The 27,017-nt window shown below is 35.6% G+C and overlaps 1 protein-coding gene across 15 annotated transcripts in view; it reads right to left on the reverse strand.

The window, feature by feature from the left end:
• The window catches only part of DLG2 (discs large MAGUK scaffold protein 2), a 1,981,735-nt gene that overhangs the window by 763,368 nt on the left and 1,191,350 nt on the right, over positions 1-27,017 (reverse strand). For 2 of the 15 annotated variants that reach the window (XM_041730228.1, XM_041730224.1), the window contains exon 1: positions 15,167-15,649. The exons of 10 other annotated variants lie outside the window; for them this stretch is intronic. In XM_041730228.1, the coding sequence (XP_041586162.1) occupies positions 15,167-15,475 (309 nt within the window). In that variant the 5' untranslated portion in view covers positions 15,476-15,649. Of the gene's footprint in view, positions 1-15,166; positions 15,650-27,017 lie in introns of those variants that run through there. 3 more of the 15 variants (XM_041730233.1, XM_041730225.1, XM_041730226.1) reach the window with 2 other exon arrangements.

The following is a 27,017-nucleotide window of genomic DNA, read 5'->3' on the forward strand; positions in this document are numbered from 1 at the left end:
TTATAATGATAATAATTATTATTATAATTTTCCATAAAATCAAGTGATTATTTCTTTAGCATCACCTCCAGACTCTCTTCATCTGGTAACTTTCATAGATAAAGATTATCAGTCATCCAATGTATTTAATCATGATATTACAAATATTTCTCATGAAAGTTGTAGAGGAAGGGGTCAATGTGGGAACTGAAGAGGAAAGGGAAGGTCAACATCACATATATGATGGGCCATGATCCACTGCTTTATGCTCAGGATTATGGGGACTTTATTAGGATACCCTCTCAATATCCAACTTAAAAGTGAAGTAAATTATACTTGCCTTTATAAGAGCAAAGCTCACTCATTTGAGATAATCTTAAAGAAATGCAAGAACACTCAGGCCAACAGGATAGCTGAAAATATTATCTTTCCTAAAGAAAAATCTGAAGTTTGGAAAATATGTTAGGAATTGAGAGGGGAAGCAAAGAAAAACAGAACTCAGAGAAGTAAGCATTGTCTACCAATTAGGAACACACTAGGTGGGAAGGAGTGTGACATCTGAGTTCAAATAATTAACAAATTCTGAATATGTTTTGACTCCAAGGAGAGAGATCCAATAGCTGGAAATGATCTTTCACTTCTTTCATTTTTCTTATCTGTTTAATTTCATCATATTTTGCCTCAAAGAAACCCACACTATCTAATATTGCTCTATATCCAGAAGACAGCCTCAATCCATACAATGGATCTCCATCACCATTGCTGATACCTGGGTCCAGCCATCATTATCCCTCTCTTGGAAGTACATATTGGATACAGGACATTCTGAATAGGTTCCCTCTTGCCATCATCACTTCCCCACAGCTCATCCTAACTATGTACATTGAGGTCATGTCTTGTCCAATGGCTTCTTGTTGAAAATTCTTGCTGAATTTTGAATAAAATTCAGACTCCCTCCCATAGTCTCCAAAGTCTACATGACCTGGACTTATCGACCTCTCCAATCTCCATTCCAGCCCTTCTTCCATGTATGCTCTCTTTTCCATATTAACCTTTTGTTGCAGAAACATATCAAACTTTTTTGCTACCCTAGAATCCTTGAACATGCTCTTCTTTTATTTGTAACCACCACCTGAAGATTGTTATAAGACTATCTCCTTTTCATCTTTCATCCTTGAAATATCAATTCAATGGTCTCCTCTTCATTAAGGCCTTCCCTTACTTTAGTGTCTTATCCAAAGAAGCATTCTCTCCATCAACCTATCCTCCATACCACACTGCCCTAGTTTATTTTTCAGTTATATGTCACTATCTGAAGTAATCTTATTTATTTGTTAATTTAGATGTTTCTCAACTAAATCTTGCCTATTATATTTATTGCTATATTTTCAAATTTCTAGAATAGGATTTGGCATAAAATAGATAATAAATCCTTGTGAATGAATAAACAAATTTTGCATACATAGGTATTTCAATTCTTCTGATAATTATATTTTTCACTGAAATAAATTACTTTACGTAAAAGTAATCTTTTTTATATCATGTACCTTTAAGCCAGTCTGAGTTTCATGGTCCCAGTTCCTTCTGAATACCTGTCAGATACTGGATACTTAGCTGGTCTTTCAAAAAGATAAAATATTGGATCCAGAGACCCAATCACAGTATTACCTAAAGAAGTACCTCATTAGCATGCTTCACCTAGCACATGATTCCCTCCCTACCAATTTTTAAAGATACCATTCTTTCATTCACCTATAAAATATGTCAAGCTCTATTCCTGCACTAAAGATATAGAAATAAATAAGGCATAGTTTGTGTTCTCTCAGAGCTTCTAATATGGTAGATGAAGCAGACATGTAAGCAATCACAATGCTAAGTGAAAAGTAGATGATGTACAATATTCTGTGAGAGCAGAGAAAAGTAAGTTTTAAAGAAGATAACATTTGAGATGATCCTTGAAAGATGAATGTGATGTTATCAAACACAGGAACAGGGAGAGTCATAATAAAGGAAGGGGGAGAATGAAAAAAATATTTGGCAGGAGACTGTATTGTGACTTCAGGGAATCAGGGAACAAGTGGTTGGTTGTTACCATATAAAATAGGAGTGGCTGGAGATGGAGTTGGAGAGCAGATAGAGGCCAAAATGAAGACAATCTTGAATACTCTGCTAGGAAAGTCAAGTTTTATTTTGTAAACTAGTGTTTGGAAGCTTATGTTTCATGAACTACTGGTAAATATTTCATCACATACAGTTAGGCAATGTGGCACATGCTTTACCTGCCTTGGAGAGATGTAAAACCCCAAGGGCTTTAAAAAAAATCCTATAATACAAAATGAACAACTATTTAATATCCAACATAGACCATCCATTAATATTTCTAGACATACTTGCCTTCTCTAGATGTCAGAGTACTCTTTTTTTTTTTTAAGATTTTATTTACTTATTCATGAGAGAGACACAGAGAGAGGCAGAGACACAGGCAGAGGGAGAAGCAGGCTCCATGCAAGGAGCCCACCGTGGGACTCGATTCCAGGTCTCCAAGATCACGCCCCTGGGCTGAAGGCAGCGCTAAACCGCTAAGACACCCAGGCTGCCCATGTGAGAATACTCTTAAAGTGAAGCACTAAAATGATTTGGATTTGCTAAGTCATTTAAATCGGTGAATGATATCAATAGAACTGAGTGTTAAGATATATTTGGCAACAAAAACATTTGGAAAGGATGGAAGGCATCTGGGAGACCAGTGGCTACTGCAAATAGCTTATGTTAATGATAATGCACATCTATACTCAAGAATTGAGATTGAGATTGTAAAAAGGGAAAATATTTGAGACACTCTGAGATATAACTGTATATTAACTTTCATCAATTAATTAGTGATGACCCTGGGAGTGGAAAGGTGATGGAGGTGTTGATGACTTCTTGATTTTCTGGCATGGTAAACTGACTGAATTGTAAAACATATTTGAGAGCAGATCAGGGCATAAGAAATAAAAAACAGACTGAAGGCTCTGAGTGAACTGCCCGAAAAAGGCTGGGGATCATAATATCAGCCATTATCCACCCTTTTTGACTTAATTATTGGAAAAGTAATAATTATAAGTCTACAAGGAACTACCAACTATGCTGGGCTCTTTAATAAACTCAAAAGAGTTTCTGTCCTTAATCTACTTCCAGTCTTCAACCTATTTAACTGCCACCTTTCTATTTGGACCTTTGCTGTGGTGTTCTCTCCTGTACTAAAAAAACAGTCACTCTCACATCATTGATAGATTGGATTCACATTTTGTTTAGGACAGCCAAAGTGCCCAGCCTTGATAAGAGGAGTCCATACAATTATTGTATATATAAATTTAATTCTAAATACTGATACCGGCACTGTAATAGTATGTTTTTATGGGGTAGCATTTAATATAACCATTTTCAGATATAGTTTTGATGTTTAGGGATAACCTGTCTGCATTTTAAGATATGTGGACCCCCAAATCATCCTTGAATATGTCTACATGCCAATTTCATAAAACTCTTATCCATACATAAGCATACTATATAAGAGGCAGGATATTTCCAGAATATTTCCCTTTCCCATCTCATCTGTTAGATGATTTTTCCGCTTCAGGTTCCCTGACTGTCAAGTTACTGCCCACACTGTACTCTTCAGCAAACTGTCTATCGACACAGTCAGATAGCCTGTCTACGTCTGCCTGTTGTACTAATTACCTTTTCATCTGTCACTCAGTTCTATCTTGCTCACCTATGTCTGTGTGAAAAGAAGAGCATTGAGCTCTTTCCTTTCCAGAGAACAAACTTAAGGAATGGAGTTACAGTGACAGGAGAGACGGGCATAGATCACTCACAAAGATGGTTAAAGAACTACTCTGCTATATTTGGGATAGGCAGAAATTTCTCTCACCAGGACTTTTAAGCAGAAACTACTCACCTATTTGTATACCTTCCTTCCTTCCTTCCTTCCTTCCTTCCTTCCTTCCTTCCTCCTCCCTCCCTCCATTCCTTCCTTCCTTCCTTCCTTCCTTCCTTCCTTCCTTCCTTCCTTCCTTCCTTCCTTCCTTCCTTCCTTCCTTCCTTCCTTCCTTCCCTCCTTCCTTACTTCCTTCCTTCCTTTCTTCCCTCCTTCCTTCCCATCTTTCCTTCCTTCCTCCCTTCCCTCCTTCCTTCCTTCTTTCCATCCTGCCATCCACTTAATCAACAAATAAAACATGTATTAAATTGCCAATTGGATATTATAATTATGCTAGGTATTATAGATGATGCCATAACAGTATCACAACTAGCTGCAATCACATTAAATGTAACTCATCTTCATTAATAAATAAAAACAAGTTGAAATAGCAATGGCATGCAATTTTTTAGCTTACAGAATTCATGAACTTTTTTTTTACAAAGGTAAAAACCATCAAGAGTACAGGAGGAAAGACATGTTCATACACTCCTGAAATGGGAGGACTGTAAATTTGTAGTCTTAGAGGCAATTTGGCAATCCACTCTAAGCTGTATCGGTCAGAAGTCAGTTTCTTTTGTTCTCCTTTATATCCTCTTTGATTATCTACAATGTTTTGGCAATATGGGAACTATTCAATAATTAATAACTGAATAAAAATTGACTGAATGGCTAGATAAATACTATGAGCCATAAAAAATTGCATAATTATCTTGGTGATTCCTTTCCTGAAAATATATCCTTATGAGAAATGTGACCAAAAGTCCATGTACACCAATGGTTAACTTCAGTATTGTTTGTATTATTTATAATTAAAAAAAGATAACCTAAACTCCAACAAGTTGAATTTTGGTAGAAACAGGAATATTTTGCAGTCATAAAATTATGTCAGCAAGAAAAATAGTTCACTGACTTAGAAAAAATGTTCATAATATATTGTTAGTTTTAAAAAGCAATATGGTTTTATATTGTCAAATTCTCACAGGCGCATACAGACAATATATTTAGGTGAGCATGTATTAATAGAAAATATTACATATTTTTCCTGAAGATTCATATACTGAAACAATTAAAAACACTAGAAGGTATCAAATAATTAACTGTAGTTACCTCTAGGTGGAAGTACAGGTGTTTTAAATTTTGCAAACATATATTTAGCTTATAATATTTTTTACCAGAAATGTGTTATTTTTACATCAAATCTATATAATAAAATTATTTTTAAGTAATATAAATGTTCACCCTTAAACTAATTATCTACTTAGTTTTAATTTTTATTAAAAAGTTAAACTGAAAATGGAGAATAAAAATATTTCATCTTCCTTCTAATCATGATGTGAACCTAAAATTGTTCTAAAAAAATTTAAAGCCTTAAAAAAAGAACCTTAAAACAGTGCAGGTAAGTGCAGTAATATGTGTGATGGAGAATAAATTAGATCAGAAAAATGAATGAACAGTATGAAGATAGAATGAAAAGTATTCTTCTATACAATTGCTTTTCCAGTCTGTCAGAAGCAGATATATCTACTAATCATTCTAAAATATTATAAAAATCTAGGAATTATTTACATAGTTTTTTTTTTTTAAGATTTTATTTATTTATTCATGATAGAGAGAGAGAGAGAGAGAGAGAGAGGCAGAGACACAAGCAGAGGGAGAAGCAGGCTCCATGCACCGGGAGCCTGACGTGGGATTCGATCCCGGGTCTCCAGGATCGCGCCCTGGGCCAAAGGCAGGCGCCAAACCGCTGCGCCACCCAGGGATCCCTTATTTACATAGTTTTAAAGTTAATCCATTTTTTGAACAAAACAGTAATATTGAAAAGCTATAATAATCCTGTTGATCACTAGCTAAATAGTACATCCTATCAAAATAAAGTACAAAGGTCTTCAATTATGGATATTTTTTCAATTATGGGTTTTTAATGTGGTAGTGCCAACTACTGTACTCTGAGCACTTATAAATATAATGATGAAAATGATGTAGAAAAAAGGTCAGGCAGTCTACAATAGATTGTACAGAAACTAATTATAAAATAATATTTCATGACATTATTTCAACCTTCTAGAGAACAAGTGGCTCCTGAAGTGGACAAAGAAACTGTGCAAAATCAATTTTTTTTTCTGGTTGTACTCTCAAAGTACAGTATTCTATCTTTCATCATTGAACACCATGACCCACTTGAATGCAGAACCTAATTTCTGTCAGTGATTCTAATATTTTAAAGCACCACAATAGAGTAAGAATGTAAGTCAAACAAAAATAAAACAATAAGCACATGTTAACTTTTTAGTACAATCAGTAAATAGAACTACTTTAAGGGTAAAAGTTCTTAAGGTACTTTCATAATTAGTAATAATAATAACTGTAAAACAAATTTAAAACTAATTAAGTACTTTATACACAAGGCCCTGTGCTAATATTCATTCAGAACCAAGAACTATTGCTACATGTTGGGTACTGGGGATATATGGGTGAATAGGTTGTGCTCTAATGGCATTCAGCTTAGTGGAGTATATAGATAAGTACATATAGCTCCGATACAATGTGTAGGTAAATTGTGTCCAGTAACCACCTGGACATAAAAATATGGGTGATATAGTCTCTACTCTCCATAGCCAGGAATACAATTGGGAAGTCTGGATCCAAATATATAACTTAGTAATGATAATACAAGTATTTTCATAAAGGTAATCGGAAAACTAGCAGACTTAGACCCTAAGTTTGGGCATATAAGAAATCTCTCACTCTCATCAGCACCCTGAGAAGGAAACTAACCACAATGCAAGGTAATATGTTAATTGTTCAGGACACCATGTTAAGTAGAGGTTTTGTGAGTTTTGATGGGCTGGATAGGATTAATGAGGAGGATGTGCTTGAAAAGGTCTTTAAGAAATAGATAGACTCTGTTAGGCAGAATGGGACATTCCAGCAGAAGGAAATGGCAGACTGATGGTCTAATGCAGAGGTTGGCAAATTTTTTCTATAAAGGGACAGGCCAGATTCTCAACTATATTAGACTCCATCTTTCTACTTTATAATAATTGTTTGTAAGACCCTCCTTTCTCCATCTAAAATGAAATTCACAGATAATACAAGTAAGGTAAAAGAAGACATACAAAAAAGTATTTTATATTAAGTGTTTTCAATTTGTCAATCTGTGAGCCCAACTAAACTGAACAGTGCAATGAAGCAGTGAAATGTTTACATGTAATTAATAAATATAGACTTAAATGGAATAAAGAGACCAGATACCATTTCTTACAAGAAGTACAGGAAAAGTGAAAGAAAAAACACATATATGATGGATCCTAGATTAAAAATTAGTGTTGGAAGAAGTAATAACAGATAATTTGCATATAACAAGAGATCAAAAGAAATAACCTCATTTCAAATATAGATAATCTAAGAAGAGTACCAATAATTAAAGTGCAGAAAGTTTTAAAAAGTCATAGTTTTAGAAATGAACTGGCCCTTATTTATAATTTTGGTGTTAAAGTAACTCCCTGTTCTCTGTGGGATAGGCCATTGAGTAAGTTTCTCTCTCTATCATCTCCTTATCCCTATCTCTTTATCCTTGTTTGGAATTCTCCCCAATGTGAAGGTATGCATTTGATTTCTAGTACTTCAAAAGACCTTGGAACTCTATCCTTTGATTAAAAAATGGGGAATGGATTAAATAAAAACAACAACAAAAGCGACACAACAACCCAGAACCTAAAAGCTTATAGGGAAGTTGAGTGTATCTGACGTTTGGGATAATATCAGAGTAGTACTGAGAAAAACAGAAAACTAAAAAATAATTTCTGTTACTTTTCACAAAGCATATTTCTTGCTATATGATAAAATGTTTTAAAATTAATATATGGCATGTCAATGAAATTAAATATTTTTAAAACAACCCTATTAATGAAACTTAGTGAGATCTTTGTATTCTATGTAATTTTAACAATTTTATTTTATATTTTTTTAGATTTTATTTATTTATTCATGAGAGAGAGAGAGAGAGAGAGAGAGAGAGAGAGAGAGAGGCAGAGATGCAGGCAGAGGGAGAAGCAGGCTCCATGCAGGGAGCACGACATGAGACTCCATCCCGGGTCTCCAGGATCACGCCCTGGGCTGAAGGTGGCGCTAAACCGCAGAGCCACGCAGGCTGCCCTATTTCTAACAATTTAAAATCTTTGGTTCTATGCCTATTAAAAGAAACCTCAAATCTCTTCAATTACATATTTGCAGATGATGTTTACAAATGGAGACTGATAGCGGGGAGATGTATTGGTGACACCGATACAGAAGCAGCAGCAGTGTGAGGATGGGATTTTCCAAAATGGGCATCAATTCCTTTAAATTCCTAACAGAACAAAATACAATGATTCCTTGATTTGCATAGAAGTTACATTCCTAGAAGATTTAATGATTATTAAATCCTTGTAGAAAATACATTACATCTATTTGTAAAACTGAATTTGACTTTAGGCTCAGAAAATCATAAACTTAAAAAAAAAAGCTCCATGAACGTACAGTAGCATGCTAAACACTGTGTAGGACATGGGACGATTCTTCGTTGTGCAGAAGTTTGCATGTTACAGTGCATCTAGCATCCCTGGCTCCATTCCTTAGATGCAAGTATCACCTCCCAAACATTATTAATACATAAAGTATCTCCATACAATTCTAAAATTATTTCCAGTGGCTCTTCCCTCCATCTCCTTTGGGAATTTCTGGTCTGAATTATGAGGTAGTAGAAGTAAGTATATATTTTATATAATGCCCAATACTACATTACCAACAAATTGCATGCTTAATAATTTTCTGCCAGTAACTAACTTAAGGAGGAGTGCAGGGCTTAGAGAGGGAGGGCAGCTTGACACAATATAAAGGTAATTCAGTTCTGAGTTTAAAGACAGGGACCAATTATACCACAAATTGAATGATCCTGAGCAAATAAATCTTTTACCATTTCTAGGCTTCATGTTCTCCTTTGGAAAATGTACTAGATGACTTCTAAATTCCCATCTGCCTCTGACACTATTATAACACACACACACAGATATATATATATATATATATATATATATATATATATATATGCCTTTAGGAAATTAAAACAATGGAACAAAGTAGACTAGAGAATGGAAGAGAATAAAATCAGGTGGGGCTACGTTTGTAACAGATCAAACAATATCATAAAAAGGAAGAGGATGGACAATGGAGATGATAGTATTAAAGAAAGATATTTGATTCTTGGCATGATAAATACACAAGCAGGTAACGTGAGATTTACAATATTCAGTGCTGCATGATAATGCTTTTGGACATCAGATAGACAATTTACATATGTACTTTTGTTATGTATATATTAAGTTTAAAATACATGGATCTCAATTCTTCACTACAAACGTTGCAAGACTGAATCTAATTTGCAAATAACCATAGATTACAAGGTATTTCTAAAAGCAAGTATCAGTGCTATGAGAATCAACTCCAACTCCTTCAGATCAGCACAATTATTAACCTTATTCAGAGAGGGGAGAGGGTATTAGAGGTCCAACCAACTCAGGGTTCCCAAGATCAGAAAAGGAAGCAGAATGGGGAAATTCTGCTTCAGGATTCTGCTAAGGGGTGACAGTTCTTCCAACCATGTAAAACACTTCAATTCCTTAAGGAAATTTCCTGTTAAATTAGAAAGTTAAAAAGGTCTCCGGGGGTGTTCTACTTCCCACTGTTCCTCAAAGAGGTCTTTATGTAAGATTTGGTGGAAATTAAGTGGTCCTGTAGACCTACATTTGAAACAAATTCTACCCTTAGTAGATAAGCTATCATGAGAAAGTGACTCAGCTTTAATTTTCATATCTATAAAATGGGGATTTTAATACTACTCTTTTAATGTTGTTGGGAGAATTTTAAAAATAATGACTAACATATAGCCCTAGCATAATGCTACACACATTGTGGGTGTGGTGAGTATTCAATAAATCCTATCACCTTTAGTCTTTCTTTTCCCACCCTCAGTACTATGTCTCTACTTGTCCAGGTCTAGAGAAAATGCTTGCTTCATGTCAGCATCTAGAAGAAGGGGTGATTGAAGTGTTGACCAGGTAGCTTCAGATCTGCTCAAGGTATGCCTAGAACTTTAATTCCCCTTTGGTGTTATCTTTTACTCTCTTCTGTTTCCTTTGCCTGGGGGCAGCTGGTGTTTCCTAGAGACTAAAAAGTCTTATTTTTCCTTGGTAAGGGGCTCTCTTTCTGGAAAGAGTCAGTAGAAGCAGTTGCAGAGTTAAAACCAGCTGTAGATCTTTCTGGCTGGGCATAATCTAAGCCTGAGACTTCAGCCTGGGGCAACAGTACTTGGACAAAAAGGTTCTCTGCACTCAAATTGCTGCAAACTGCTGTTTCTGGAGGAGCTGCAAAGAGACCCTTAGGGAAGATTTACAAAGTTTGGCTAAATGCTTCAAATGCTGTTGTTCTAGCAGGATATTGCTGAGAAAATCTAGTATCACCTACCTTTGAACGTAAATGAGAATGCTACTTCATCAATACAATTCTATTCTCTCTCTCTCTCTTATATATATATACACATATATATGTATTTTATATATGTATATATATATGCATTTTTATATATGTGTATAGATAGACACACACACAACTATAGTGTGTGTGTGTGTGTGTGTGTGTGTGTGTCTGTGCATTGTTGTAAATCTCTGAGAACCCTGAAGGGCAAAATGTCATCTCGTCATCATGTGGTACTGTGCCAAATGTTTCTGGACAGTTGCCTAACCTAACTCCTTCATCATTAATAAGTAAGACATCAAAAAATTCAGTGAACAAAGCAGAAATCCTTATAAAGGACCACAATTCTGATAATTAATTTGTTGGATGCTCAGTTCTCTAGGTTAAAAAAGCATAATTTGGGTACCATTATAATAATAAATACCATTTATTGAATAATTCTTATGTATGAAGCACCATGCTGGGCTCTTTTATATACAGTACTTTCAATTCTTATTACATTTTCACATAATATAATTTTATCATCCTAAATTTTACCGAGAAGACAAATGAATCTTACAGAGGTTAAGGAAGTGAAGTCACACAGAACTAGTAAGTTCGGATTTAGATTGTCTGGCTTTTGAAGTATAAATCTTTTCCAAAGGCTTCCCATTAACTAATGAGTGTCAGTTGACAGAGTCACAGAATATTAGTATTGGAAGAAATATGGGAGTTCATTTAGGGAATCAGTTTTCTTAGAGACAGAGAAACTGAGGCCCAGAATGATTCACTGACCACAAAGCCAAACACATGGACAGTGGCAGAGCAGGTGGGGATTCTTCAGTGACTGACTCCATGCTTCCAGCTTCGTTGAGTCCTCATCAAAGCCCATAAGACTCTTTGTGACCAAGCCCTCCCCATGTCTTCAGCCCCAGCTCTTGATGAACCTATTTTCTAGTGCCCAATGTTCTGGGCAAACAGAACTCCGAGCAGTTCCACACAGCAGCCAAAGTTTTATAGGTATTTCTATTTTTGTTATTTTACCTCCAAAGCTTATCTCTCTTTGCTCACTTGATAAACAGAAGCATGTTACTTCAAGGTTCAATTCAATTCAGCCCAAGGATCACTACCTCGAGGTCTTCATCAATTCGCTTATTTTTCTCTTCCTTACCAGTCAGATATGATGAATTAAGGAACAGTGCCTTAAACTTATTATGTTAATCAACCCTCACTATAATCCTGAGTTAGGTACTATTTTTATGATCATTTTATAAAACAGAAAATCTAGGCTTAAAGAGATGCAGTACCTTTTAATAAAAATAAAATTAAAGAAATAAATACATAAAAAAATCTTGCTTTTTTACTCCCCCATGGTTCCTCTGTATCCTGAATATCTATCTACTATGGACTTTGCAGAACTCCATGAAACTTGTTTCAATTCCAATTTGTGATTTATGATGATATAATTCTGCATATATAATGATACATTATTTACTAAATATTATATACCATCGCAGGCCATAAGTTCCACAAGGTAGAGATAGTGTTTCCTTTGTTTACTATTATATCCACAGGCCTGACAGAGCACCACATGGTAAGCACAGCTGAATGAACAAATGAAGAATGAATGAATAAAGTACAAATGCATAGAACTCTGGTCTTTGAATCTCTACTGTTCTGTGCTGCCTCTCCAGATCAGTCTACGCTGGGGAGAAATGCCACATAAGCAATGATGGATATTCTTCCCCCACCCACCCATCCACCCAAGGCCAACACTATTATCCTAGATGTGCATTCTAGAACTCACTTCTGGACACTATAATTTTCCATTTTCTTACCTATTATTATGGTTATATTAATTCTACAGATCCAAACAGAATGAAAACTTATTTGAGAAAGGACAGAAGCTGTTTTTTAGTCTTGCTGAGGAACAACATAATGACAGTGTCCTGTCAGCACACAGCACCCCAAATAACAGGAGTTTGGCAAAGAGCCTTGGGAGGAACTCAAGTCATTACCATGGCCCTCTATTACAGCAGCCGGAAATCACACTGCTGATTTCCACGTAATACAGCAAATATCTCTGAGGGCATAATCCCAGATCCCAGACACTTAATAGCCCTCAGGCACGTTCTGTACCACATGTGGGTCCCCAAGCTATTCTACAGCATGCACTCTCCTCCTTTCCACTTTATCAAAAATTTTAAAGTTTAGTATTTAGTATCATTAACCTCCATACTTCATTTCACAATATTTCACAGGGTACCTCTAGTTAATTTAAGAGGTAAGAATAGTATCACAAAATTCTCAAAACAGACTTAGCTTTTAATTGGCACATATACATACATCTAGACACACATAGAGTCTTATTTTTGTGATAGTATATATGGGTGTATAGTTCCTATATACCTAAAATACCTGTGTATTTTAAATATTAGGCTTATTCTATAGATGCATATATAAATGAACACACACACGCATATATATATATATACATGTATTCACATAGATATACACACATACATAAGCATTTTAGAACACTTATAAGAAGTAAAGGAAATATATTTTCTATGGAGAAAATAAAACATCCTTTGGAAGAACAAGATAGTACTTTATGGACGAGAAAAGAATAATATAGAACTTTAATTTTTATATGTATATGCATGCCTACATGTATTTATACATATACTTATATATACATGAAATTATGTTAATATGTACAAGTATTTAGGTATTATAGAGATATTTAAATACATATATTAAAATATATGCATAGCACTTTCACAGGATTCAGGCGGTAAAAGGTTGGAAGGATCAGGTGTCACAACACTAAGGACAGTAAAAGATATGGTATTGTAATGCCAATATTTGGGGATCATTGTTCTTCCTAGCCAACAATAAAGTACATGTGAATAAGAGAGAAAATATATGAAATGTGTACGAAAAAGAATGGGAGATGATGGCTGTCTCAATTTATTGCCGTCTAATATGTCACTGGATCTTTAATTATCAGTACAGAGAGTCTATTTCAATCCTTTAAAGCATTAAATGGCTATAAATTTAAGACAAGTAGGAGGCTGACTTTGTTAAAAACCAGGGAAGAGAAAAGTTTCTCTTGACTGATGAAAAATGTACAAAGATTTTGAGAGCATGGTTATTATAATGTACAATTAGAGATTTTGGTTTGAGAAATTATCATTTGTGAAATGCAAATCTTTTTACATCTTGGATAAAAAGAATTGTGACAATAAAACAAGTTTGCTTACCTACTGTAAAGCAAGTTGGTTTATTCTACTCTGCAAAAACTATGAGCTAGATGTGTGTTTGTCTTCTTTGCCTGTGAGAGCCTTGAGAATCTAACATAATCGACACAGAGAAATACTTTAAAGACATTTAAATGCATGAGTTTGTAAAAGAACATATAAAGACTTCAAAATTGTCATGACTGTTTTTTCAGTTTAGAATTCACATTAACTTTAAAAAATAACCAAGGTTCCAAATATCAGGCTCATTTTCAAGCTGAACCAGTTTAATACTAAAATGACAATATATTCTTTATTTAAATCAAGATACTAAAAAAAATAAAAATAAAAATAAATCAAGATACTGAGATGCATGATATTAATTCATCACGTATTTGCAACTGTATCATTAAGGTTTAGTGATATATGATATTCTTGGAAGTTCTTTTTAAAAAACTAATTTTAAAACTAGAATGTTCTCTACACCTCTCTCTCAGATCATAATGTTTCACTCCTGATCAATAGCCATTTGTCAATTCTGCTAAGATTTCATTCAAATCAGGAAGGGATTTTTCTTTTTTCTGCACACAGCTTTTCTTTTTCAATGGATATTTAAGAACTATTACTGTTCTACATTTATGACAGTGATTACAGGTGCACTTTATTTAAATTTTACAGTGTTTACAGGAAGTTGTCTTCCCTCTTCTGGATGAGGGCAGGAAAAAAAATGAGCCAATTTCATTTCTGATAAAATGCCAGCAGTTTGGGGCAAGAATAGGCTAGAAATTAAATTAAGGGAATCTGCACATCTGCTTCAGAAATACATTATGGAAGAAAGAGAGTTATAGTTTTTAATATAAATAACTTTATTGCTTCTCTATGAATAAATAAAATGTTTCATTATTTTATCCTAAGTGTAATCATCCTCTAGTTTGCTCCCAATTATTCGTTTTGTTTATAAAATGAATTATTTAGTATAAACAAAATTTCTTCCCTATTACTGAAAAGGTATACAGTATTCTAAGAGTAAAATTAGAAGAGCACACACCAAATCCCTACTTTCCATATGGAGAAATAAATGCCCTTTTATGATCAAAGAGTTGGAAGTATCTGATTAAAGTTCATTTTTTCTCTCCCTCAAAGAAATAAAATGAGGCAAGGCAGGACAAAAAAGTTAATGATTCGAAGTTGAAGGGCTGCTAAAAGCCTACGTTACAGCATAGTAAAAGCATCTGAGGACTAGAGAAGTTGAACTTGGGGAAAAGTCACTGAAAGAAACTGAGCACAGCATCTTGGGACTTTCACAGACCACCCCGAGGTGTGAGCTCCAAACACCTGTGAATATGACAGGTTCTCCAGGCCTACCGTTTCCCAAACAGGCGCACCCAACCAGCAAGGAGGACCCAGCAAAGTTTCCAAACATGCTACCCTTACACGACTTGCTCTCAGTTTCCCCGGATATGGAAGGGAAAGTCATAAGGAAAAGGCTCACCTGTGTTGGGCTGAACCAACCATGTGCGCAGGCGCAACGCTCCCCACAAGTCCCTTTGCCCTTGGTGCTCGTCTTGTGGGGGCTTTTCCGCACACTGTCCCACAAAGTGACCAGCTTGGTCCTGTTTGAAGCTGGGCCCCCAGGTCCTGAAGAGGGCATGGTCTGAGCATTGTACCCAAGCCCCTGAGGGCTCCTCTGCCAGCCACAGGCGCAGTGGGCATCCCTGATGAGCGTGGGTGCGCTCCTGCCGGCGTCCATCCCATCGGACCCCCGGCTGCAGCTGTGTTGCGTGGTGAGGTACGCATTCATACTGCACTGATGCCTACTCTTGCCTTTGGTCAGCTCTGCTCAGGAATGTCTCCTCCCTCACACCCCTTTCTTCCAGGCAGTTGTAAAAGTCTTTTTTTTTTTTTTTTCCTCCCGTGGATCCCTCAGTATCTTTGACAGCTGCTATAAGCAGTGCATCGTGGGAGCAGCGAGAGCAGCTCCGCACAGCATTATCTGCGGGCTGGTAGCTCTTTGTCAATAGATGACTCAACTCACAGAGCAACTTGACAGTATCCCTGCTCTAGGCAGAAGCAATCAATGCTCCACACAGCTGGGCTACAAGACTGTACACTGTGTTACAAACCCTTTTTGGATGGAGCCCCACAGTAAAGAATACTCTTTGCAATTTGGCATTCTGGCTTTCCCCTCTCCTAGATGAGCCCTACACAAAATACAGACCTCAGGAAAGAGAGCTTCTTATCAGACTAGTAGGACCCTTCTAGGCTGAAACAATACAGGACGGGCAATTTAAAATGATGGGAAAGTTAACCTGTAAAGACATTTCCAACATGTACAGGAATCACTTAATCTAGAGAGGTATTTGCCAAGACACAGAACAAATCATGAGGTAGCTACGTAAGAGCGTCAATATGAAGTCTAAACAACATTAACTTATTTAGGAAAATCACTGAGATCACAGCATTATACTATATAGTCCTTTAAAATTTGGAGGTTTAATTTGTTTTAGATGATGATTATATGTTAGAATTCAAACATATATTTTTGTGCTATGAATGATTATTAATTCTTTCTGATTCAAAATAAAGCAATTTTCAAAGTTCAAAACTGATGGGTTGGCTTCTTTTAACATAGTTTTTTTTCCTTACCCCAAATTATTCTGAGGATTTCCTTTCAAATACTTTACCACAACAAATACATTCACCACAGAGAGAGTCTGCATTTTAAAGTGAAAGACACATCCAACTCTGCCATCCAGCATTTTGCTTTCCACAGACAGAATTTTCAAATTCTTTCACTGGAAAATGAGTGAAATCTATCCAATTTAAAGCAATTGCCTTCCAGAGAGGACATGATTGTTTTAAAATTTTAGTATGATTGCAGACGCCATCCATAGTATTTTTAGTAAAGAGAAAGGCTAATTACTAGAGCATTTAGAATTTTTATTGTGTTTGAAACTTTCCATATTTGTTGCCAAAATGTCTATCCTTATCACATATCCCTGAGGGAACAATTTTGGTTTGATTGGGATATAAGCTGCCATCTATGCAGCACCAGACAACAATGATATAGTCCCAAGATATAATGATTTTATTTAATGACCATGAGATCCACCTTCACACTGCTAGAGTAGTGTAGACATCATTTCTAACTGAATTGGCAAAATTCTTATTTCAAAGGCTGGGATCATAACATATTCTACATTTCAACACTAGAACTCCCTGGACAATTCATTGCTATGTATTAAAGCCCTGAAAGGAAGGAGTAGGATCTACTCTTCCTATGTATTGCCATAAAAGGGTTCTTTTCCAAATTCTGCACAAGGGGTTGCTATAAGTAACTTGCCTGGCAACATAGGCTTCAAAATACCTTTGCCTAGTAATAATGACCCATATGTGTAAGTACAAAGGGCAGGCCCTGGATTGCTATTGACCTTTGTTTTTCTTCCCCAAGCACCTAGCATGCAATATGCCCAGTATATAGCAGACTTATAACAAATATATATTTTGGGGATGGATGAATGAATGGTTGGGTGAGTGCATATATGGAAGGAAAGAGGCATGCAAGAGCTGAATAACATGCCCTAAAAATAATATTTAGTCCAGCAATGATCCAGAAACTTAAATTATTCCTTTAAGGTTAGCTTTAGTGTTGGTTTTGAGGTGGTGAGGAAATTTGCCAAGAAAAAAAAGAAGACTTGAACTGTTGGTTAGAAATAACAATGGCATTAATGATCTTTGTTCCTGAAAAAGAATCCAGAAATTAAGATCAATATCTAAAACAGGAAAATTGAGGTGAATAGATCATCATTTGATACTTAGTGGGAACAAGGACAGAATATCAACCGGATCTCTTCTCCTCTCTGCTCTCTCCTCTCTTCTCTCTCTCTGTCTGTCTCTCTGTCTCTGTCTCTGTCTCTGTCTGTCTCTCTCTCTCTCCCTTTCTCTCATTTTTTATGCTGGGATCAAGGAATAATGCCTGAAAGAACTTCTAGGTCAAATAAAGCCCTAGAGAATTTCATATTTGTCTGGTGTCACCATGATGCATGGCTATACGATAGGACTTGATGCGATATGGCAATACTATCACCCCCAAATGAGAATGTCAAGAAGTGATAAGTTTGACTCTCTCCAGTCTTATCTAACCATGGATGCTTCTCTAGTCTTTCAGGCAGATATCATTGCTCAAAGGCCCACTGCCATCTTTAGGAAATGCTTGTGCCCTGTTCTCACCCATTTGCCTCTCAAGAATCAATCTGAACAGGAGTCAGTGTGAATCCATTAAAATTTTGTAATAGTGTGTGGAGTTTGCAGCAAGACAGAAAATATCCTGGCTGGGGATTACACAATGATATTATAAATCTTCATAAAGACCTAAATGTGTTATGAATGGGTTGTTTGGAATGAGCTATTTCTTCCCATTACAAGGACAATAGAATTTTTGTTTTACTATCCTCGGTATGTCATTTCTACACAGATAAATAAACATCATACATTGCATAACTAATTTTACTTTCCTCCAAAGATCTTAAAGACCATAGCAAACTTTTATTAAATGTATTATAAGACTATATATTGAAGTTATTCTTTCGCTTTAACATATGTAAAGTATACCCAGCCTCCTGCCTTCCCCTTTGCCCCATTTTTTTTTTCTTTTCAAACATGACGTTTGGCTTTCTAAGTCTGATGACAGACCACTTAAACAGATAAATATGTCCAACTACCCCGCTGTACTATGAGACAGGCCTACTAATTAAAGATAATTCAATTTGATCAACTGTAATTGGACAATTGTAATGACCATGAGATGACATGAAATTCTGGCCAAAGGAGAATTAGTGGTGCACAAGTACATATCCTACTTATCATTGTGATTTAACATGGGCAGATGGTGCACCGGGTAATGCCTAGATGAGATATATCTTACTGACCTCTCTTTGACCTGACACTGACTCCACAGAACAACCACTAGTTTTAAAGCCAGGGCTTAAAACTAATATCCGGCTTGATTTGTTTAATAAAAAAATAAATAGCAAAGATGAATTACTAAATAAATTGTGCCATACTAAAGCACTATGCAGACTTTGTTTCCAGAAAAAAATTTCCTTCAGGCATCCTCTGCATATGGGAAATGAAAATATTAATTACTAAAGAAAAGCTGAGTGCTTGCTAAGGAAGGACTGGGTAGCACAAGCCCTGTAGCAGCTATAAGTAATGTATGAAATAATAAAAAAATAATATAAGGTAATAGTTCAAATTTTTCTTGATTTGAAAAGTGTACACAGTTCATTCCTCTGGCTGCAGATTGGAAATGTTATAAATGCCAACTAATATTCTTCGACATCTAATAGCCCTCAGCCTAGGCAATCTCTAGATTGAAGCATATTCACCTTTGGAACTAAAAGAGAACCAAGAACATTTAAAGTATTTTAGGCCTTAAAAGTATTTCCAAAATACTTAAATCAATTTAATTATAATTCTTCTAGGGCAGAAACAAGCAAAAATTAAGAGTGTACAAAGACACATGCCAAATTGCTATAGAGATTTAACCTGGGCTAAGGATTTAATAGAAAGTGGGAAAAAATTTAAATGTCCCCAAATACATTCTCACTAATGTACTTGGATTTGAGTGGGTATTGATGAAGAGGGGATCGGTCTGAATTAACAAGGATAAAATGTAAAGTGGTTTTCAGGAAACGCAGATTTATTATATTCCAACACATACAGTGACACTATTAGAGAAATAAGAACACAAGTTATATGATATTTCTTAGAGAATCTGAAAGGAATACTAAAAGAAGGTAATAGTCATTTATAATTTACATATTTTAGCAGCTGAATCTCAAAGATGGACTGCACTACTACAGGAATTTGTTTTCATCCTTCAAGATTAACCTGATGTCACTTCTATGAAGCTTTCCAAATCCCCCTGGCCTATTTAGTTGCACTCTACGGTGTTTGCATACTTGTCTGTGCAAATATCTTTCACGCTTGTCTATTTTCCTCGATCACTGTGATGACCAATCCCACCTAAGCTAGCATCATTTCTCTGTAAACCTGGTGAAAGAGCTGTTTAACTTGTCTCTGGCATTTACCCTTACTCCTGTTCATTCGCCCAAAGTGGCAAGAGGGACTTCTGAAATGTGAAAATGATCAGGTCCTACCCTGCTTGAGAGCTGTCAGTCAAGTCCCATTCTCTGAGGGTCTTTATCCCCACAGAAAGAACAGTCTGGAAAGCGGCATACATGGTCCTTAATCATGTCCCGTGTGACCTGGCCTCTGCTGTTCTCACCAGTCCCAGCCGTGCCTCACTCCCTTGTCCTATCTTCCAACCACACAGCCCTTACCTACCTGCACTTAGTCCCACCTGTAGCCACTGCACATGCTCTCTTCCCCCTCCACAGATTCATTCCTGCTTACCCTTTCATAGTGTGAATCCCAAGACAACCTCCCAAAATCCACCCCCACAGTGCAATCTAAGAGTAAAGATGGGCTTCCTACGCAACATGGCTCCAAAACAAACCTTCATCCCTGCCAGCTTGCCAAACCTAAACCTCTTCTATTCAGAAATTCTGGAATCTTCCCCACGTTCCAGAGCTCAACTCAAATGTCACCTTTACAAGAGAGTATTCCCAGGACACTGTTCCTCCCCTTTCTGGAGCACGTCATAGCGTTCTCTCGGTGAAACCTCATCTTAGCACCTGTGCTTCTTTACTACAAGGCTTACAACAACTGTATTAAAATCCGTCATTACGCTATCATTTATTTTGTGCCCTTTTCCCCAAACAGAGTGTAAGTAATGCCCATTAGGGAAGGGAGAAGGCTCTCATTTGTGAATCTGCACTCTCCAAACCAAGTACAAAGTAAATGTTAGTATTATTAAAATAAATCAAACAAGAAAGAAGATATCAAAATAAGCATACCAAAATAAACATTTGGGTCTGTGTTCTTTAAAAAAAAAAAGATTTTATAAATTCATTCATGAGAGACAGAGAGAGAGAGAGGCAGAGACACAGGCAGAGGGAGAAGCAGGCTCCATGCAGGGAGCCCATGGGGGACTCGATCCCGGTTCCTTGGGATCACGCCCTGAGCTGAAGGGAGACGCTCAACCAGAGCCACCCAGGCGTTTGGGTCTGTGTTCTATCTCCCAATGTAAAATGAATAAATAAGCGCTTGAACCTAAAAACAAAACAAAATAAGACCAAACAAAAAACCAATGTGCTTTTAAGGCCAGCAATTAAGTGAAACATTCACTATGGCTGAGAAGCCTGTGTATTAACTAATTTTTTTTTTTTTGAAGAGATTTGCCAGTGGTCTTCTAATGCTAAGAAATTGAAACAGCTTCTGTTTATTTTAGCAAGATATTCATTCATAAAAGTTGTACTTCCTGACAGCTGGGCTTTTCTTTCAAGCATCCTCAAATTGTTCTCCCTTTATAGATAGATAGTGTAAAAGGGGGAGGGGCTTCCCAAATCAAAAGCCAGCCAGTGGGAAAGCAGGGAGAGGATTCCAAACTACAGCCACCAAAGTCACACTCCTCTTAAAATGACATAATCCAAAAGGTAGAGTGATTTCACAAGATATTAAAGTGTGTACTAGAGAGCAGAAAGACAAGGTGACATCTTCTCTTCCTCCTACCAATCGTTAGAAAGTTTAAAAAAAAAATCAGCAGCATTATTACTCATAAACAAGTATCTCTTTTAGTTTCTTTTTTAAAAATTGTGGTAAAAATATACAATATGAGATCTACCCTCTTAACAAATTTTTAAGTATACGGTAGTGTTAACTTTAAACACAATGTTGTACAGCAGATCTCTAGAACTTTCTCAGTTTGCTTTTTAAAAATTCTATGCTCACTGAACAGCTCCTCCCACCACCCCCCATGCCCCTGGCAACAACCATTCTGCTTTCTGCATCTATAAATTTCACTACTTGAGATATCTCATATGACTTGCAAGCATGCAGTATTTATCTTTCTGTGACTAGCATATTTCATTGGGCATAATGTCCTCAAGATCTACCCATGTTACCACATGTGGCAGGATCTTCTTCTTTTGAGGGTAGATAATATTCCTTATACTACAATTTACTTATCCATTCGTCTGTTGATGGACATTTAGGTTGTTTCCACCATTTGGCTATTGTGAATAATGCTTCAATAAACACAGGACTGTAAATATCTTTTTGAGATCCCAATTTAATTTTTTTTGGATGAATAGCCAGAAATGGTGTGGTTTGAAATATGGTATATATGGTACACCATATATGATTATATATGGTACACCATATATGATAATATATGGTAGTTTTATTTTATTTTTTTAAGAAACCTCAATACTGTTTTCCAAGGTAGCTGAACTATTTTGCATTCTCACCAACAAGTATTTTCTGGTTTTTGTTTGCTTGGTTTGATAATGGTCATATTAACGGGAGTGAGCTTTGTCCTTCTTTCTGGAGACTATTTTGGCTATTCAGGGTTTTTTTGTACTTCCATATAAACTTTAGGATTATTTTTTTTCTATTTCTCCAAAAAATATATTTACAGAGATTACATTGAATCTACTACTTTGAGCAGGAGGGATATTTTAAAAATGTAAGTCTTCCAACAGAGGCAGTAATTTCTTTGACATTGGCCATAGCAACATTTTTTATAGATATGTCTCCCGAGGCAAGGGAAATAAAAGCAAAAATAAACTATTTGGACTACATCAAAATAAAAAGCTTCTGCATAGCAAAGGAAACAATCAACAAAACTGAAAGGCAACATGATGAATGGGAGAAGTTATTTGTAAATGACATATCCAATAAAGAGTTAGCATCCAAAATATACAAAGAACTGATAAAACTCAACACACACACACACACACACACACACACACACATACACACACACACAAATAACCCAATTGAAAATGGACATGAGACACAGACATTTCTCCAAAGAAGACATCCAGATGACCAACAGACACATGAAAAGATGCCCAACATCACCCATAATCAGGGAAATCCAAATCAAAACTGCAATGAGGTATCACTTCACACCTGTCAGAATGGCTAAAATCAAAAACACAAGAAACAACAAGTGTTGGTGAGGATGTGGAAAAAAGGATGAGAAATGCAAACTGGTACAGCCACACTGTAAAACAGTATATAGGTTCCTCAAAAAGTTAAAAACCCTATGATCCAGTAATAACACTAACTGGGTATTTACCCTCAAAACACAAAAACACTAATTCAAAGAGATACATACATCTGTATGTTTATAGCAACATTATTTACAATAGCCAATCATGGAAGTGGCCCAGGTGTCCATCGATAGGTGAATGCATAAAAACAATGTGGTATATATCTACAATTGAACATTATTTAGCCATAAAAAAGAATTAAATCTTTCCATTTGCAATGACATGGATAGAGCTAAAGAGTACAGTGCTAAGCAAAATAAGTCAGTTAGAGAAAGACAAAGGCCATATGATTTCACTCATGTGGAATTTAAGAAATATAACAAATGAGCAAAGAAAAAGAGAAACAAATCAAGGAACAGACTCTTAATTATAGGGAACAAACTAATGATTATCAGATGGGAGGTGGTAGGGGGAATGGATGAAATAGGCAATGGGGATTAAGGAGTGCATTTGTTGTGATGAGCACTGGGTGATGTGTGGAATTGTTGAATCACTGTATTGTACACCTGAAGCTAATACAACACTGTATGCTAACCATACTGGAATTAAAATAAAATCTTAATAAACAAAAAAAATGTTGTCTCCAATCTATAAACATATTTGTGTCTTTTTCAATTTCTTTCAACGTTTTATAGTTTTTGTCATGCAAATCTTGGTTAAGTTTATTCCTATTTTATTCTTTTTGATGCAATTGTAAACGACATTGTTTTCTTAACTTCATTTTTTAAAAAAATATGTTATTTATTTATTTGAGACACAAACACACACACACAGACAGAGAGAGAGAGGAAGCACAAGCAGGGAGGAGGGTCAGAGGGAGAGGAAGAAGCAGACTCCTCGCTGAGCAGGGAGTCTGACATGGGGCTCAATTCCAGGACCCTGAGATCATGAGCTGAGCTGAAGGCAGATACTTAACTGACTGAGCCACCCAGGCACCCCTTGTTTTCTTAACTTCTTTTTCAAATTTTTAACAGTCAGTATACAGAAACACTAATTTTTGTATATTGATTTTGTATCTTGCAAATAGTATGTGTGGAATCTTTAGGATTTTCTATATATGAAATTATATTATCTGCGGACAGAGATAAATTTGCTTATGTCTTATTTTTCTTGCCTTTTTGCTCTGGTTAGGATCCCAGAACAACATTGACTAAAAATGTTGGGAATGGACATTCTTACCTTGTTCCTGATCTTAGAGGAAAAGCTGTTAGCTTTCCCCCATTGGATATGATGTTAGCAATGAGTTTTTCATATATAGCCTTTATTATGTTGATATAATTTCCTTCTTTTCCTAGTTTGTTGAATGTTTTTCTCATGAAACAGTAATGAAATTTGTCAGTGCTTTTTCTGCATCTATTGAGATAATCATGTGATTTTTATCCTTTGTTCTGTCAATGTGGCATATTACATTAAACGTGTTTTGTATGTTAAACTCTCTTTGCATCTCAGGGATAAATTCTATATGGTCATGGTGTATGATCCTTTTAATGCGCTGTGGAACTCAGTTTGCTGGTATCTTATGGAGGATTTCTGCATCTACTTATCAGGGATATTGGCCAAAATTTTCTTTTCTTGAGCTATCTTTTTCTGGCTTTGATAACAAAGCAATGTTGGCCTTATAAGATCAGACTGAACGTGTTCCATCATCTTCAAATTTTTGGAAGAGTTTGAGATGGACTGGCCTTGATTTGTTTTCAAATGCCTGTTAAATTTCACTCGAAAAGCCATCTGGACCTGGGCTTTTTGTTGTTACTGTTGGGAAGTTTTAATTATTGATTCCATCTCCTTACTAGTAATAGGATCTGTTCAGATTTTTCTATTTCTTCATGATTCAGTCTTTGTGAGTTCTTTGCTCCTATGAATTTATTCATTTCTTCTAGGTTACCCAATTTGTTGGTGTATAATTGTTCACAGTACTCCCTATACTTTTAACTTCTGTAGCACCAATTGAAACATCTATTTTATTTTTTATTTTGAGTCATCTCTCTTTTTTAGTTAATATAACTAATGGTTTGTCAATTTTATGTTTTTTTCTAAAGTTCTCCATTTCATTGATTTTTTTTCTGTTGTTTCTTGATATTCAATTTTGTTTATTTCTGTTCTAATCTTAACATTTCCTTCTGCTAACTTTGGGTATAGGTTTATCTTTTTCTAGTTCTGTGGGTGTAAAATTTGGTTGTTTATTTGAGAATTGTTTTGTTTTGTTTTTAAATGTAAGCATTTATCACTATAAACTTCCTTCTTAGAACTGCTTTTGCTCAATTCCATAAGTTTTGGTATGTCATGTCTTCATTTTAGCCTTTAATATTTCCAAATTTCCAATTTGCTTCCTTCTTTGATCCATTGGTTGTTCAAGAATGCCATGTTTAATTTTCAAATACTTGTGGATTTTCCAGTTTTCCTTCTGCCATTGAGTTGTAGTTTCATTCCACTGTAGTTTGGAAATATGCTTGGTATTATTTCAATCTTTTTAAAATTTGTTAAGACTTATGACCTAACATTTGATTTGTCTTGTAGAATGTCTTATGTGTACTTGAGAAAAAAGGGTGTTCTGTTGCTATTGCATGCAATGCTCTGTTATACGTCTAATAGGTCCCTTTGGTCTATGATGCTGTTCAACTCTTCAGTTTCTTCTTTGATATTCTGTCTGGATGTTCTATCCATTAGTGTGGTACTGAAATACCCTACTATCACTGTGTTGTTGTCTATTTCTTCCTTTAGCTGTGTAAATGTTTGCTTCAAATACTTGGATGCTCTGATTTGGGGTGCATATATATTTATGATTGTTATCTCTTCCTGATGAATTGATCCTTTTATCATTATATAAGGTATTTCTTTATTTCTCTTGACAATTTTTGACTTTGTGTATTTTGTCTAAGTAAGGCCACCCCTGCTCCTATTGGTTACCATTTGCATGGAATATCTTTTTCCATACTTTCACCTTTAGCCTACATATGTTCTTAATTCTGAAATGAGTCTCTTTTACACAGCATATAGTTTAGCATTTTTTTAATCCACTCAACCACTCTATTATATCTTTTGATTGTAGACTTTTAAAGTAATTATTGATAGGTAAGGACTTTTACTTTTAAAGTAATTCTTACTTTTAAAGTAATTATTGATAGGTAAGGACTTACTATTGCTATTTTGTTCATTGTTTTGTCTGTCTTGTAGCTTTTTTGCACCTCTTCTTGTTTTCTTTTGTGTTTCATATATACATATATATAATATCATATATATATATGATATTTATATATATATTTTTGGTAGTCACATGCTTTGATTCTTTTCTCATTTTCTTTTGTGTATCTTCTATAGATATTTTCTCTGTGGTTATTTTGGGGCTTACATAAAACATCTTGTAGTTATAATAATCTGCTTTAAGTAGATAAGCTGACAATAATTGAATTTCAACTATATACAAATAGCTTATACTTTTACTTCTTCCCCACAGTCAATGATATCACAAATAACATATTTTTATATTGTGCATTTATTGATGTATATTTTAGTTATAGTTAATTTTTAAACTTTTGTCTTTTAAAACTGTTAGTTCTTTTTTTTTTTTAAGTTTACTAATTTATTTATTTATTTGACACACACACACACACACACACACACAGAAAGCACTATCAGGGAGAGCAGCAGGCAAAGGGAGAGAGAGAAGCAGGCTCCTCACTGAGCAGGGAGCCGGATGTGGGCTGGGTCCCAGGACCCTGGGATCATGACCCGAGCCAAAAGCAGACAGCTTAACAGACTGAGCCACCCAGGTGCCTCTTTCCTTTTGTTCTTAATACAGAAATTGTAACACTGAACACTGAATTTAGTGCATCAATATGTCTGTGTTCAAGCCTCAATAAACTTGAAAGTTAATTTAAATATTTAAAGTCTATTGATTTAGATTGGAGGGGGGCAGGGCTCTTGGTGCTTGATCAGATTCTTGGGGACCTAACATGTATTGTTTCCAAGTGCTAGTCTTCCTCATTATTACAATGCTAGATACTCTACTGACTCTTTTTTGGTTTCTAGGACCCAACAAGATAGTATGGGAGAGTGTGGGGGTCCCCAGACCAGGCAATGGCACATGTCATCCCCTGTGCTGGGTTTCTTGAGGAAGGAAATGCATGATTAATGAAATGTACAAAAATAACATTATGGTGG

Source organism: Vulpes lagopus, chromosome 15 (genome assembly GCF_018345385.1).
Source record: "Vulpes lagopus strain Blue_001 chromosome 15, ASM1834538v1, whole genome shotgun sequence".
Classification (NCBI taxonomy): domain Eukaryota; kingdom Metazoa; phylum Chordata; class Mammalia; order Carnivora; family Canidae; genus Vulpes; species Vulpes lagopus.